The 13305-nt window shown below is 37.1% G+C and overlaps 2 protein-coding genes across 2 annotated transcripts; both read left to right on the plus strand.

Annotated features, from left to right (window-relative positions):
* Positions 1-4512: 4512 nt before the first annotated feature.
* LOC145784321 (transmembrane protein 267-like) lies at positions 4513-11254 on the plus strand. The gene is made up of 3 exons (XM_082596121.1): positions 4513-4693; positions 10278-10396; positions 10883-11254. Exons 1-3 carry the CDS (start codon positions 4561-4563, stop codon positions 11252-11254), a joined length of 624 nt encoding a protein of 207 aa, XP_082452247.1. The 5' UTR covers positions 4513-4560.
* On the plus strand, positions 11153-13304 carry LOC145784320 (uncharacterized). Its single transcript, XM_082596120.1, has one exon. It carries the CDS (start codon positions 11285-11287, stop codon positions 12140-12142), a length of 858 nt encoding a protein of 285 aa, XP_082452246.1. The 5' UTR covers positions 11153-11284; the 3' UTR covers positions 12143-13304.
* The last annotated feature ends 1 nt before the right edge of the window (position 13305 follows it).

Here is a 13305-nt window from a genome sequence, read left to right on the forward strand (position 1 = left end):
TACTGTAACTTAGCCTGCTTCTTTTTACATCGCTCTAACGTATCGATGTATTAAATCAACATCGAAGACGTGTACAAAACATTACTTGATTCTTTCGATTTGTGTTCGTGCGATTACTGTACATTCTACCTATCATATTGCGATATCGGTACTGCGTTATGTTTGTGTCTTTAAAACATGTTATTGTTGCCATATTGACCTGGTCGATTTGTTATCAGGTAATAGTAATCTGTAGGGTAGCCTACGTACAGGGGCGTTGTCAGAGGGACAAAGGAGGGGATTTCCCTCCTCCCCCCGAAATATTTTAAATAAAAATTTTACCCCCTGTTTCAGCAGTATTAGACAAAGTTTTACTATTGATTTAGGCTGAAAGTATTTTTAAGATACGCAATTTTAAGGTACTGTATTTGTTCAAAATTTACTGAAAGAGTGTTCCCAAACCTCCCTGTGGGTGTCCGCCTTCGGTGGCTCGTCCGGTTCACTCACATATGCAAAAATACGTATCTGTCCCCCTCGAAATTTTGTGCTAACTACGCCCCTACTTACGTAGCAACCCAAGTTAGTTTTAGTCTTGTTAGACTTCAGATTAGATTTTTAAAGAAGCTCTGCGCATTAGGTCTATGAGCAGACAGTAAATCATTTTATTTTTTGTCATTAATGCATCCGGAACGAAAAAAGAATACTAGCTACAATAGTCCAAATACCAGCACGTCAATGACTGGAAAAAGGTGGAAAACCCTTGAAAGGTTTAAGCCATTCCTGAATAGTAGTTTGTGTAATAGGCATATGTCTAATTATCTATAGCAAGCACGGCCACAACCACCCCCCCCAAAAAAAAAATATATATATATATAGGCTAACAAAATATAACGAACAAACAAAAGCACGAACACGGTGCACATATGCAAAGTTAAACAACAGCCCAATGGAACGTGTTGTGGAATGAATTTGCCAGTTCCAATATTTATGTGTATAAGCAGTCATCATAAAAATAGAATGGAGAAAAAAAACAGTCAAAAAAGAAACTCATCCTCAGGCAAAAGCCCGTTTCGATGTGGCCCAGGAGAGCATGGTTTTTAGCTCTTTCTGTGGTCAGGCTGCATGTCACACAATAGAAGTAGCGTAGGCTACGACGATTGAGGTTCGAGATCCAGTTTAAGTTATTGTTTCTCGTCCTGGCAGGTGGTGGAATGGATAAGCTAGTAGATGAGATGATGACGTCCTGATGGCGTTGAAGCTCTCATCCCCTTTTATATCAGTGTCGTAGGTTATAAAGTGTTGCATTTGCTTTGCTGTTGATATCTACAAACATGAAAGTACGGCGCAAGCAGTCGGCAGTAGGATTTCAACTGAAATCTTCACACGAATGCAACAGTTTTTCTGCGTGGTCTTTCTATGTTGCGTATCCGTTATCCGTTTTGCTTAAGTAATTTTGCGGTCTCCTTACATTGTGTGTTCGTGAGTAGTGATTGCATTGCTCCCTGCAGTAAGCTATCTAACTTTTCCAATCAAACCAGGGGTTCCTTTTAAGTGGCTGCAACAATGGTAGCCTATTTAACTAACTAACTGACAAAACTAAAAAAGTCACTTCAGATTTCAGTACCGGTAATGTAGCGTTGTTATTATTAATTTCTTGTTTCAGGGCTGTTATAGCCTTTAGTTCTGGTGTTTTTCTGTTCAATGTTCAAGTTTTTGGATCCCGTTATGCTTGTTATTTTGCACCTTCGTTTCCATACCTGGATTTAGAATAAATGTAACACTGAGACCATCGTGTCCTGATCACATCTCGCCACCGTCGTGCCCAGAGGTGTTGTCGTCCCAACAATGGCTGTCTTATCATGCAGTAGCCTACGCCACGTCCGTCACACACTTTTTATTAAAACTTTTGTTTGATTGGGAAATCTGTTTTCGCACTTAGAAAGGCTCTTTAGAAGCTTAGTCTAATTCCCGTTGCTTCACGTGGGCCAAAGCCATTTTTACAGGATTTGAATCTCCGACATAGGCCAGGTAACCGAGATTGGCAAAATAAAGATTAGGCAAGGCCTCTGCTTGTTGGTAAATTAATTTATCGACCATGTTTCACTGGATGGAAAGTTGTCATTGAAGTGCATTGCTTAAGTGTCAATCCCAAACTTTTTCCCACTTTTGCTCGATCTTGTTATTTTATTATGTATTTGCGTCAGACAAAGCTGTCCATATCCAAAACAAAACAACGAAATAATAGGCTACATAGCCTACACTGCAAATGCACAATAAGGGTCACAGAGAGGCTGAGAGCCACTTTGGATGTCGTTAGCTTCCGAGTTCACTAAATATCTACAATTGCAAATTTACATACAATGAGCGTTGGAAGAGTTGAAAGCATTCAGAACGATAAAAACAATCAGATGACATCAGGTCTGATATAAAGCGATTTGAGGAGTGAATGCAACGGTTGATAAACGAAAACATGTTTTTCCTCAATAAAACATCAAACCTTGTTATATTATTCATCACTTGATATTCACGGGCACTGACATAACGAGGCAAGTTGTGCAATATTTTGAAAGAATCATTGTAATTATGAAGAATCATAAATTCATAATAGGCTAAAGCCTGAATGTAGCCTAGCATTAGCCTAGCTTAATGCTCCTATGTTTTAGTTAGGTGTTCCCTATCCTCTTGGATCCGCCACTGCATGCGATAAAAAAGGTTGCAAAAATATCGCAATAGCGTAACACTTATTTTACTGGTAGCCTACTAAAATTTAAGGTTCTTTTCTTATTGTCTACTGTGGGCTACCGTTTTTTCTTTGTTTATGTACCGTAGCCTACTTAGAAAAACTGAAAACGTGATGGCAAAATTTGAATTATTGCTGTTCGTATTTTTTGCACCATTACTACTAACCAGGTGACCAAACACCAATGATCATAAACTAGGCCTACCATATTTTCATCGCCTGAAAAGAGGACACGTTTCGCCAGCAAGTAGATTTTACGCGTGAAGAATCTTTTACATGTTTTTAGATCATTAGGCTACAGTAGTAGGCTACGCAGAAAAGTTACCAAAAACAAGAAAACAGATTGACTGAGCGTTTAACTTATTTTTTCTCATTTCTCGTGCTTCCTTAAGACAACAAATGATTTTTATATTTTTAAGAGTCGGCAAAAAGTGAAAAAAAAACAGCCTACCTAATTTGTAGACAGTTTCAGTCAGACAGCAATGATCGCGAAAATGTGACAAATCAGACACGACCTCCAGGTCAAGCCTTAACTTTTTTCAACAAGGAATAGTCAGCCTTAACGAAATTGTTAAATTATTTGCAAAAAATATGATTAAAACAGTAGGCTGCACAGTGCACATTACCGTTAAAATGCTAAAAACGGCGTGAACTAAAAAACTGTTCCTTTTCTTGCAAAGCTGCAGGCCTATCCACGACACAATGTTTTTGTTGTTGTTAGGTGTTATAAGTTACACATTGCACTTTTAGACATTCGTTTCGATTTGTTTCAAGTAACAAACGAACCAAGCTGGGTTGGTAATCAACAACGTCTACAAGCGTTGTATTGTATCAACATGAAGCGTATAAAGGCGAAAGAATAATTTTTTTATGAAAGTGTGAGCAAGGCCTTTAAAACGTCGTTTCCAACAGTGAACCAAGCAATAAATGTTCAACAACAGTTCCATAAAATGCGCCCAATTCGCTGAAACGTCATCAAGCAATTTAATCCCGTTGAAAATATAAACATGAAAACCCAAACTGTCAAAAAAGAGGACATTTGAGCATTTTTAGTGTCTTCGGAGGACGATTAATTTTTCTTGAAAAAAGAGAACAAATCTTCTTAAAAGAGGACGTATGGTAGCCCTATCATAAACAGCTTCTATTTTGCGCCCTTGCGATTTTTTATAGTCAAGACTCAAGAATATTAAGATTGTTGTAAAATGTCCTTATGACGTAGATTCTGATGACGAAATAAATATTAGGTTTTGAAAAAGTTTTAACTGTTCATTCAATTTATATTTCTTTGCCGGAATGCAAAAGAAATGATATTGTAGAATTACTACACAGAAATAAAACCAAAAACAGAGAAAAGGTGGCAAAACCTCAATGGTTCAACTTTAAGATATGTTTGTGATAGTTGATAGTCAATTACGATTGTTGATAGTTAATTACCATAGTTGATAGTCAGTTGTGGCATCTTGCTATTGCTGTTGTCTAATGTACAGTCCAAGACCAACTTTTATCAAAATTTTATGCAATTTCTGACATTGTAGTTGTGTAAGGGATTTAATTCAAGCAATCATCCATTTCAATGCCCCATGTAATCTTTCTTGTTTTAGAATGTACTGAATTCATTTTTGGCAATTTTAAAATGGCATCACGTTTTGTGCAATTATGCCAATGCCAACTTCCAAGCTTTTTAGATGATTGGGTCTGGTTCGAAATCTGAAGTTAAGGTTGAGTTGATGTTTTATTTAGTAAAGTTTTATTTAGTAAAGTTTTATTTACAGGTTAACTGTTTTGCAGTTTCTGTAGGCTAGTGTGGTACCAAGTTTTCAGGTCTTGTTGGAGTTTTTGGAATGCTGGCACTTTTTTTCAGGTCTCTACTCTTGGCAGTAGTTTGCATTTCTTCTGAGTATACTGTTGGTATTTTTTCCTTTAATGGATATTTCATCAATGCCTTGTTGGATACATCAATTCATTGTATGACAGGTCTGTTTTTTAAGCTGTTTACAAACGACTAGACTAACATAGGTCACAATATGTCTAAAAACTGAATAAGATTGTTCATATCGTTTACAGTTTTTAAGCTTTTAAAAATTCAGCAAATTAGTGTTTACCAGCTATTGTAACATATGAAATTGAGCATGTAGTTTTCTGTTGAAGTTGCATGTAAGCTTGAATTCCATTTTGTTGTAGGCCTATTTGTTTTGTGATATCCTGGTAAAGTCATGACTTTTGTTTGTCTTTTTGAAGACATCTCAGACAGTTAAAGTCCTCATTTTTACATCATTGCAAGACATTGAAGCAGTGATGTACGCGCATACAAAAAATATTGACGCCGTCAACGCAAACGTTCGAAAAACTATACGCCGCATGCGTCAACGCAACTTGTAAAAAAAGTTAGCGGCGTCAGCGTTAGCGCATACTCTAGCGCAAACTCATTTTGTTTGCTAGGTGCCAAATATTCACACGGTATAAACCACTTGAAACAACACACTTTTCAAGCCACTTTGCGATTTCTCGTTACAAGAAATTATCTTTTTGGCCGAAAGGCACATCTGGCATTGAAAATATAAGTTTTTGCCTTTCGAAGAAGAGAGCTTCAAATACTTTTCCATGATTGTAGGGCCATGGATTTGTATTATCATGCTCCATTTCACTTGGAGATTAGTATTACCGTAAGTTATTCCCTGAGTGTAGTGTAAGAAACTGTACCATATGCCTATCAAGAAAATTCTAGTATTATACTAACTGTCGCTCCTAGTAATATACTAACTGTCGCTCCCTAAAAATCCATTATAAAAAACACTATTTTTAAAATGATTCCGTTTGAATAAGACTAATGTTGCTTGTAATGCCATAATTCTCTCAGTAAGCTCTATGCTTTTTTTGATATGATTTTTAAAAAGTGGGTTAATGGAAGACAAAACTGCCAGACACAAGCAAGTTTAGATTCTGAACTGCACAACTCTTTGTTATTAGCATTCAGGGATAGTTAGCATTACTAGTGTTATTAGCAGTAGGCTACTCAAAAGCCTCTCACAATTGGCCCCTGGATGCATGTTTTGCTAAACTGCTCATCAAGTTACAAAACATATATAATTACATACTTACACAACAGAATGTATAAATTGTCAAGTAAAAATTACCTTAGCTTGATAGCCTACTGTATGTAGGCCTACTAGGGTGGTCCAAAAAAAACTTTTTTTGTAAATGTTAATGTCTCACCCTAAAATATTGTTACCATTGATGAGAAAATGACATATGTGAATTTTCATAAAGATTGGTTGATATTTAGAGGTTGCTACCACGGTTCAAAGTTTTGTCGTTTGCCCCCATTTTAACGTTTCGAGAGGATATGATATGATACGGTACAGTAAAAAATACAGTACAGTGCCATGGTATATTGCAAGAAAAATACAGTTTAATAATTACTCTATAGTCTGTTTATAAACTCATGTGTCTGTATTACGAATTATATACTGGTGTACATGTACGAAATGTGCGACTTTGTATAAGGTAAAGGTGAGTCCCATACTTGAATACAAGCATCGAGGGATGAGGTTCTCATTATACTAAGCCTTCGGCACTAACGAGAGTAGGGTGGCCAGTTCCTTTCTCTCGGCCGCCTTTACTTCAGCAATTACGCCCACTCAATATATTACACCCTGGGTAGAGGTGGGCGTGGGCAGTGTTTGTCAACAACCAGTATAAGCCGGGAGTCAAACCAGGATTGCATAATTGGAAAGCGAGCGCGTCACCGCTGCGACTTTGTATACTTGTGTTTAAAATTCAGAGACTAAATTGGACATTCATTAACAACTTTAGAATACAACAAATAAACTACATGTACAAATGTACATGATGTAAACTAATATACGTAGTACATACATACAGGAATTATTGCGCGAGGGTCTTTCTACTACAGTCTGGATATCGCTGACGGAGTGACGGTGATCGGCGACGACACGCAAAAGATACTGTTTTTGTTCTTCGTCACATGTGTGTAATGTGTTGTATTCCGTGATCAACGCCACTCCACGCTCGGCAATGTCACTTACAACCTTCATTTCACTCACAATTGCTCTCGCTCTTTGATACGCGTCATTGGTTTCCCAGTTATCTGGATCTATCTCCAAAAATGATGAAGACAAATTCAGAGCCTTAAAAAATCTGTTTGTATTTGATGTAACAAAATCAATGAATGACCATTTTATTTGAAAACCAAAGACTTGTTGTATTTGGCCTGCCGTCATCATATTCACGAGATAGTTCTCGAGGCGATATTTTTATGTGTGATGGGTCGTTCGACTGGTCCGGACATTCTACTCTTCAAGCGTTTTCAAATGAAATGGTCATTCATTGCTAAAGATGATGTACAATGTGCGTGAACTGACGACGAGGCTTTAAAGCATGTGACAGACGTAGCAGATGCCATAAGAACCTTCGCTAATGAAAATTGTTAATACAGCAACATTGTGACGACTACAGAGCTCCTTGAGTTGACCATCATATTCTTGGGTAGAGTTCCTCTTCGTGGCATCAAAATCATGGCTCCTGGTGCCCTTCATCGTGCCAGGTGGATGGCGAAAGCCATCTATGCACTCAAAGTTGGGATGTACCGAAAACAGTACACGTTGACTAAAAGGGAGGATGTCGCTTTGCGCAATATCTGTGTGTTTGTTGTGAGAGTGTACGTGAAAGCTTGGTTTCTCGCCCCATCGCCGATTCTTGCACTATCTCAGGATCTCGCATTTCTCAACAACTCGATCAGTACAAGGATATTCATTCAAAGATGGCAAAGGCCGCAATGAACAAGATGTTGCGTCATTTGTGGTACCTGGGAGAGGAGCTTATCGCGTTGGCATTCTTTGATAATTCTTTATCATCAGACACTAAACGGAAGATGATGACTCCAATAAAGACATGTGACGAAGGAGTACAGCCTAGTAAAAAAGCTGTAATTGGCCACAAAGAAATTGCAGACAAAAGTTTGAAAGTTTTTGCTACATCAAATACAAACCGATTTTAAGGCCCTGAATTTGTCTTCATCATTTTTGGAGATAGACCCAGATAACTGGAAGACCAATGACGCGTATCAAAGAGCGAGAGCAATTGTGAGTGAAATGAAGGTTGTAAATGACATTGCCGAGTGTGGAGTGGCGTTGATCACGGAATACAACACATTACACACATGTGACGAAGAACAAAAACAGTATCTTTTGCGCGTCGTCGCTGATCACCGATATCCAGACTGTAGTAGAAAGACCCTCGCGCAATAATTCCTATATATATGTATGTACTAAACAATAAAAACTATTAATACTGCAAAAAATGCTCAATGCCAAGCAAAAAGCCAAGCAGAGCGAAATAAATCAAATATATATAGTTATTACTCTCTAAACCCTTGACAGCCTGTTTTAACCTAAAAGGAGGACCTTCTGATGATTACCCTTTTAGGGTGAAACAGGCTGTCAAGGGTTTAGTTTAGACAGTGGTTCTCAACCTTTTCTGAGTCATGGCCCCCCAGACTGTGGCTCTAAAAGACCATGGCCCCCTTGAGTGAAATAAAAATGTATTTGTTTAAAGAACAACGAAACGAAATCAATAAAAACAGTTAACGAGTGATTAAATGATTTAATGCTTTCTTTTTCGTAATAGACTACGCCAGTAAATCAAGCGTATCCTTAATTGTTACGTTACAATCACAAAAGATGATGCAACATGCAGTGAGATAGAACATACGATGAAAAAACATGCTTTTAGCTAGCTTTACGTTACTAACACCTACATGAGTGTTTTTTGTGTCACAATTCTACGTTTCTGTCAATACATGTTATAATTCATTAATGAAGCCTTTTATCGTGGCTCCCCTGAGAACGCTTTGTGGCCCCCTTGGGGGGCCGAGGGCCACGGTTGAGAACCCCTGGTTTAGAGGTTAATAACTATGTATGTACTATGTATATTAGTTTACATCATGTACATGTAGTTTATTTACTGTCTTCTAAAGTTGTTATTGATTGTCAAATTTAGTCTCTGAATTTTAAACACAAGTATGCAAAGTTGCACATTTTGTATATGTAGACCAGTTAGTATAATTCGTAATACAGACGTACATGAGTTTATAAACAGACTATAGAGTAATTATTAAACTGTATTTTTCTTGCAATATACCATGGCACTGTACCATATTTTTTTACTGTACCGTATCATATCATATCTGTATCACATCCTCTCAAAACGTTAAAATGGGGGTAAACGACAAAACTTTGAACCCCGGTAGCAACCTCTAAATATCAACCAATCTTTATGAAAATTCACATATATCATTTTCTCATCAATGGTAACAATATTTTAGGGTGAGACATTAACATTTACAAAAAAAGTTTTTTTTGGACCACCCTAAGGCCTACACATTACTACGCTACATAGCCTACAACAAGAATGACCGGCAAAGGCAAAGTAATGTACTACATATAACATACAGAGTACAACATCATGCAAGCAATCACTGTCGGAGACCAAATATTTGAGTTTGTTTAGATACATAGGCTGCACTGCTCATTGCCTGAGAAGTTTCTGATTTGCCCCAAAATGCAAGACTTAACTTTGAATATAAATTAAAGTGCTCACAATTGCTTACAAACGCCTTCAACACTGCTTGACTAAAAAAACTTCACACTACGAAGCCAAGTCATTGTTTACATTTTACATGGAGCGACATTACCAACCTACCTACTTGCTTGCTTACATTACATTCCTGTTCTGACTCGTAATTTACTAAGTAATTTCGCAGTAGGCCTAAGTTGTTTTAACTAATTCTTTCTTTTTTTCTGCAAGACTTCAGTCTCCACATGGGACTCTAGCGTCAAAGGCAGTAGTGCGATATACAAACAAACTCCAGCTGACTGAACAATAGATGACACTGTGACACAACACTAGAACAATGGGCAATTGCAAGACGTCAACATTTCGCAGTTTGACAAAAAAAAATAAATTGCAAACAACAACTAAGACATTAAAAAGTATGCGTTGACGCTATGCGCTAAAAAACCGCGAAAACTTTACGGCGCATCCTCAAGCGCAAACTATCCAAAAAAATGTGGCCGCAAGCGTTAGCGCAAACAAAAAGTCTACGCCGCATGTATGCGGCGTAGAATTTGCGGCGCATACGTACATCTCTGCATTGAAGCAATGCAAAAATGGCAAGTTTTGCTAGTTGGAATGTTGCACTCGAATTGTGATGGTGCAGCTTTAGCTTCATAATTTAATTCCTTTTTTATTGGTTTGATGCAAGACTGCAAATACAAACATTACCTACGGTAGTTAGTCTTACCCAGAGGTTGACATCTGCTACTTTAAAAGTAGTGTGCTAACCTTAGATAGTCACCATTTCTGTATAGGTTTTATGTATATATCGTAACTATAGCCACTGGTAATTTTTTAAGCAGTGCCGTAGAATTTAAAAACTATTTTTTATAGTTGTAATTAACATCACATGTGGGTGTTTATACCTTTTTATGGCTTGTTTTAAAGCTTTTATTTATATTTGCTTTTGTATCTATGTTTTCAGGTGCTTTGTGCTGGTATGTAATTTGTAACGAACCATTCAGTGAAGTTGTTGTGTGTGGAATAGTTTCAAGTTTGATTGATATTGATCATTTTTTAGCTGCTAAAAGTATTTCCCTGAAGGTAGCCTAACCTTTGTAGAAGTTTTGGGTAACATATATTTATGATATGTATATTTGATTATTTCACAATATAAATGTGTTGAGATACATTACATATGTAAGTTTTGCATACTTGTTACTTGTAAAAAAATTGAATTTGTCAGTCAAATTAAGATTTAAATAACATTTCAATAATCCATAGTTTTAGTCAATCAATTTGCTGACAGCACAGTGGTGAGAACGTTGACGTGACACTCACAGAACATTGGTTCGACACCACTCCAAAGCATGCTGCTGTGTCTCCGCATAATAGTTGGCATACCAACTTAAAAGGAGCAGCTAATTTCATGAATAGGCCTACATATCGCCTGTGCACTGAATGTTGTTGCAACAAGCCAAATTAAAACAAAAATGTCATAACACCTTGTGTGAACAATATTATATGTTTTTTAAATACAGTCGATACATGTCATAATTATTTCTCATCGATATTTGCTTATTATTTCAGGCTGCCTTGTCTTTGTGCCATCGGCCTATCTTTCATGCTGTTTTAGCAATACCAGTGGTTGCATTGGTGGTTGGAATTTTCACCAGACTGTTGCTCTGTTCTGTTGATCATTTGCCACATTTTAGTAGAGGAAGTGTCATTAATCAAGTTTTGACTGATCTTCCTTATATTCTTCTTGTGGGTTGGTCCTCTCATCAACTCCGAGACAGCATCAGAAGAGGACTCTGGATTTATCCTTTTGGAAGTTTACCTAAAACACCGTATTTTCTTTATTTTGCTTTAGTTTGTGGAGTACCCATCATTGTGAATTTACTGATAACTGCAAGTCACGATAGAAGCAAAGATACAAATAGTGACCCACTTCAAGTTTGAGTAATATTTCTAAAATTTACTTGTTTCACAATGAAACCGAAAGCATCCACTTCAACTGTTGTTTCGCCATCTAAAGAAAAATATCTTCATAAGATTAAGTACCGAAAACGCAAAATTACCAAATCGCATAGAAACAGTGGGAACTCTGATGGAAACTTGCGTAAAAAACATAGAGCTTACAGTCGTGTAGATTCTTACAGGTTGGACGAAAAAAAAAAGTTTTTGGAAGTTTTGCAAAAAGTCGTCAAAGAAGAAAATTCATATTTTTGGAATGATGAAGATTCGTTACATAAATTTGCTATAAAAATAAAAGACAACTGGTCACCACCTGAAACGTGCCGACCTTCAAGTGAAATCATGAACTTCATCAGATATTTTATCCGGCGAATATACAGACAGCGACAACGACATGACAAGCCAATCGACAAGTGGAGTGATTTGGTGTCGGCTTTGACACCAGAAAATAATAATCTAGAGGCACAAATCACTTCCGCTTTAATGGTTGCTGCAGAGGAACCGATCCCAAAGCCAGAAAAGCTTACCCCCAAGCAAAAGCAACTTGACAGTTCGGCGATGCCTGAACCCGATTATGTTGCTGTGTATAAGTACTTAGCAGCTGCCGTGTCTGGGTCCGTGCTACCGGAGCTTTCCCCTATCGATTCTTTATTGATGGAGGATTGCATGCAGTCACTCGCTGAGCAGATTAAATCTCTAGACGACGGAGATCTACGACTGGATTTGAGACGTGCCTTTTTGTATTTGGGCAAAACCGATAAGCACCAACCTGAAGATGCAGAAGAAGAAACAATGGCACAACTAAGTAAAGGCACAATTTTTAATCCATTGGGATTAAACCAGAATCTTATAACACCAGTCCCACCAAACTAAACTCGTTGATATCATCTTCTTTGGGTTTTGTAAGAGGTTTTTGTTATTGTGCAGTGCGCACAGCTACTGCCAGTGTCCATCATAGATCAGTTTTTTGCCACTATTCTGTAATTGATAATTCTTTTGTGGAACATGGTTTACTTTTTTGTGTCATTTGATTTCATGGACCTATTGTCAGCCGTGATTACACCAACACTTTTGTCACTGCCTGTTTTAGACTGCACATTTTCCTGGTATTTTGAAGTTAATATCAATAATGTTGAAGTTACTATCAATGATTATTGCAATAGGCTACAGTCTTTTTTCCGTTTAACATGGAATTACATATCTTAACAATCAATTCTTTGTCTTCTCAAAATTTGTTACTTACAACTGCCATTTTGCAGTTCCTACTTTGGTTTGTGCTGCAACGATCATGGAATTCTTGTTTTTCGATCATAGAATTCAAACTGAAATTTTTCACATTCTGGTTGGAACTGTCCAAATAGCAAATCAGTCACAAAAACGACTGATCTGCCACCTAGGTGAATCGCAGCAACTGCCTTTCAAAAGATATTTTTCATCTGGTGCTTCACAGTCCCCAAATCAGTCATTTTTTGCATCGATTCAACATCTGCAGACGGACTGAAGGACTGATTTCCTGTCTGGCTTAAATGAGTGTTAGCTGGATGTTCGTGAATATTTAAAAACATGATCAGATCATTATGTACGGTAGTTCTTGTTGAACTTTGTCGAACATTTACTTGAGGTAAGACCTTGAAATGGTTGGATGCCTGGTATAACAATAATTCAATCTGTATATATATTATCTGTAGCCTACGCCTTCGAAACACATATTCATGTGATTTTTTTTCACTCAATGCTTTTTTTTATCTTTCGATTGCATTAACAAACGCTATAATTTGCAAATTGTTTTTTTTCCATGTATGAAACGATTAGCCTCGTGATTTCTTGTCTTGTACATTTCATTGGCAACAGTTAATATAACAGAACGAAATTTGGATACATTTAAGCTAACTTGCATTACCTGCATTTTAAGCAGCTGTCAGAAAGCATTTGACTGTGCTAGTTAACGGTTTAACAATATTTTTACAATTTTTGATTTTTTTTGCATAAAATTTGAACATTGTCTTTGCATTTGTTAATTCATTTTCTTGCATAGG

Source organism: Aplidium turbinatum, chromosome 15, assembly GCF_918807975.1.
Source record: "Aplidium turbinatum chromosome 15, kaAplTurb1.1, whole genome shotgun sequence".
Lineage (NCBI taxonomy): Eukaryota > Metazoa > Chordata > Ascidiacea > Aplousobranchia > Polyclinidae > Aplidium > Aplidium turbinatum.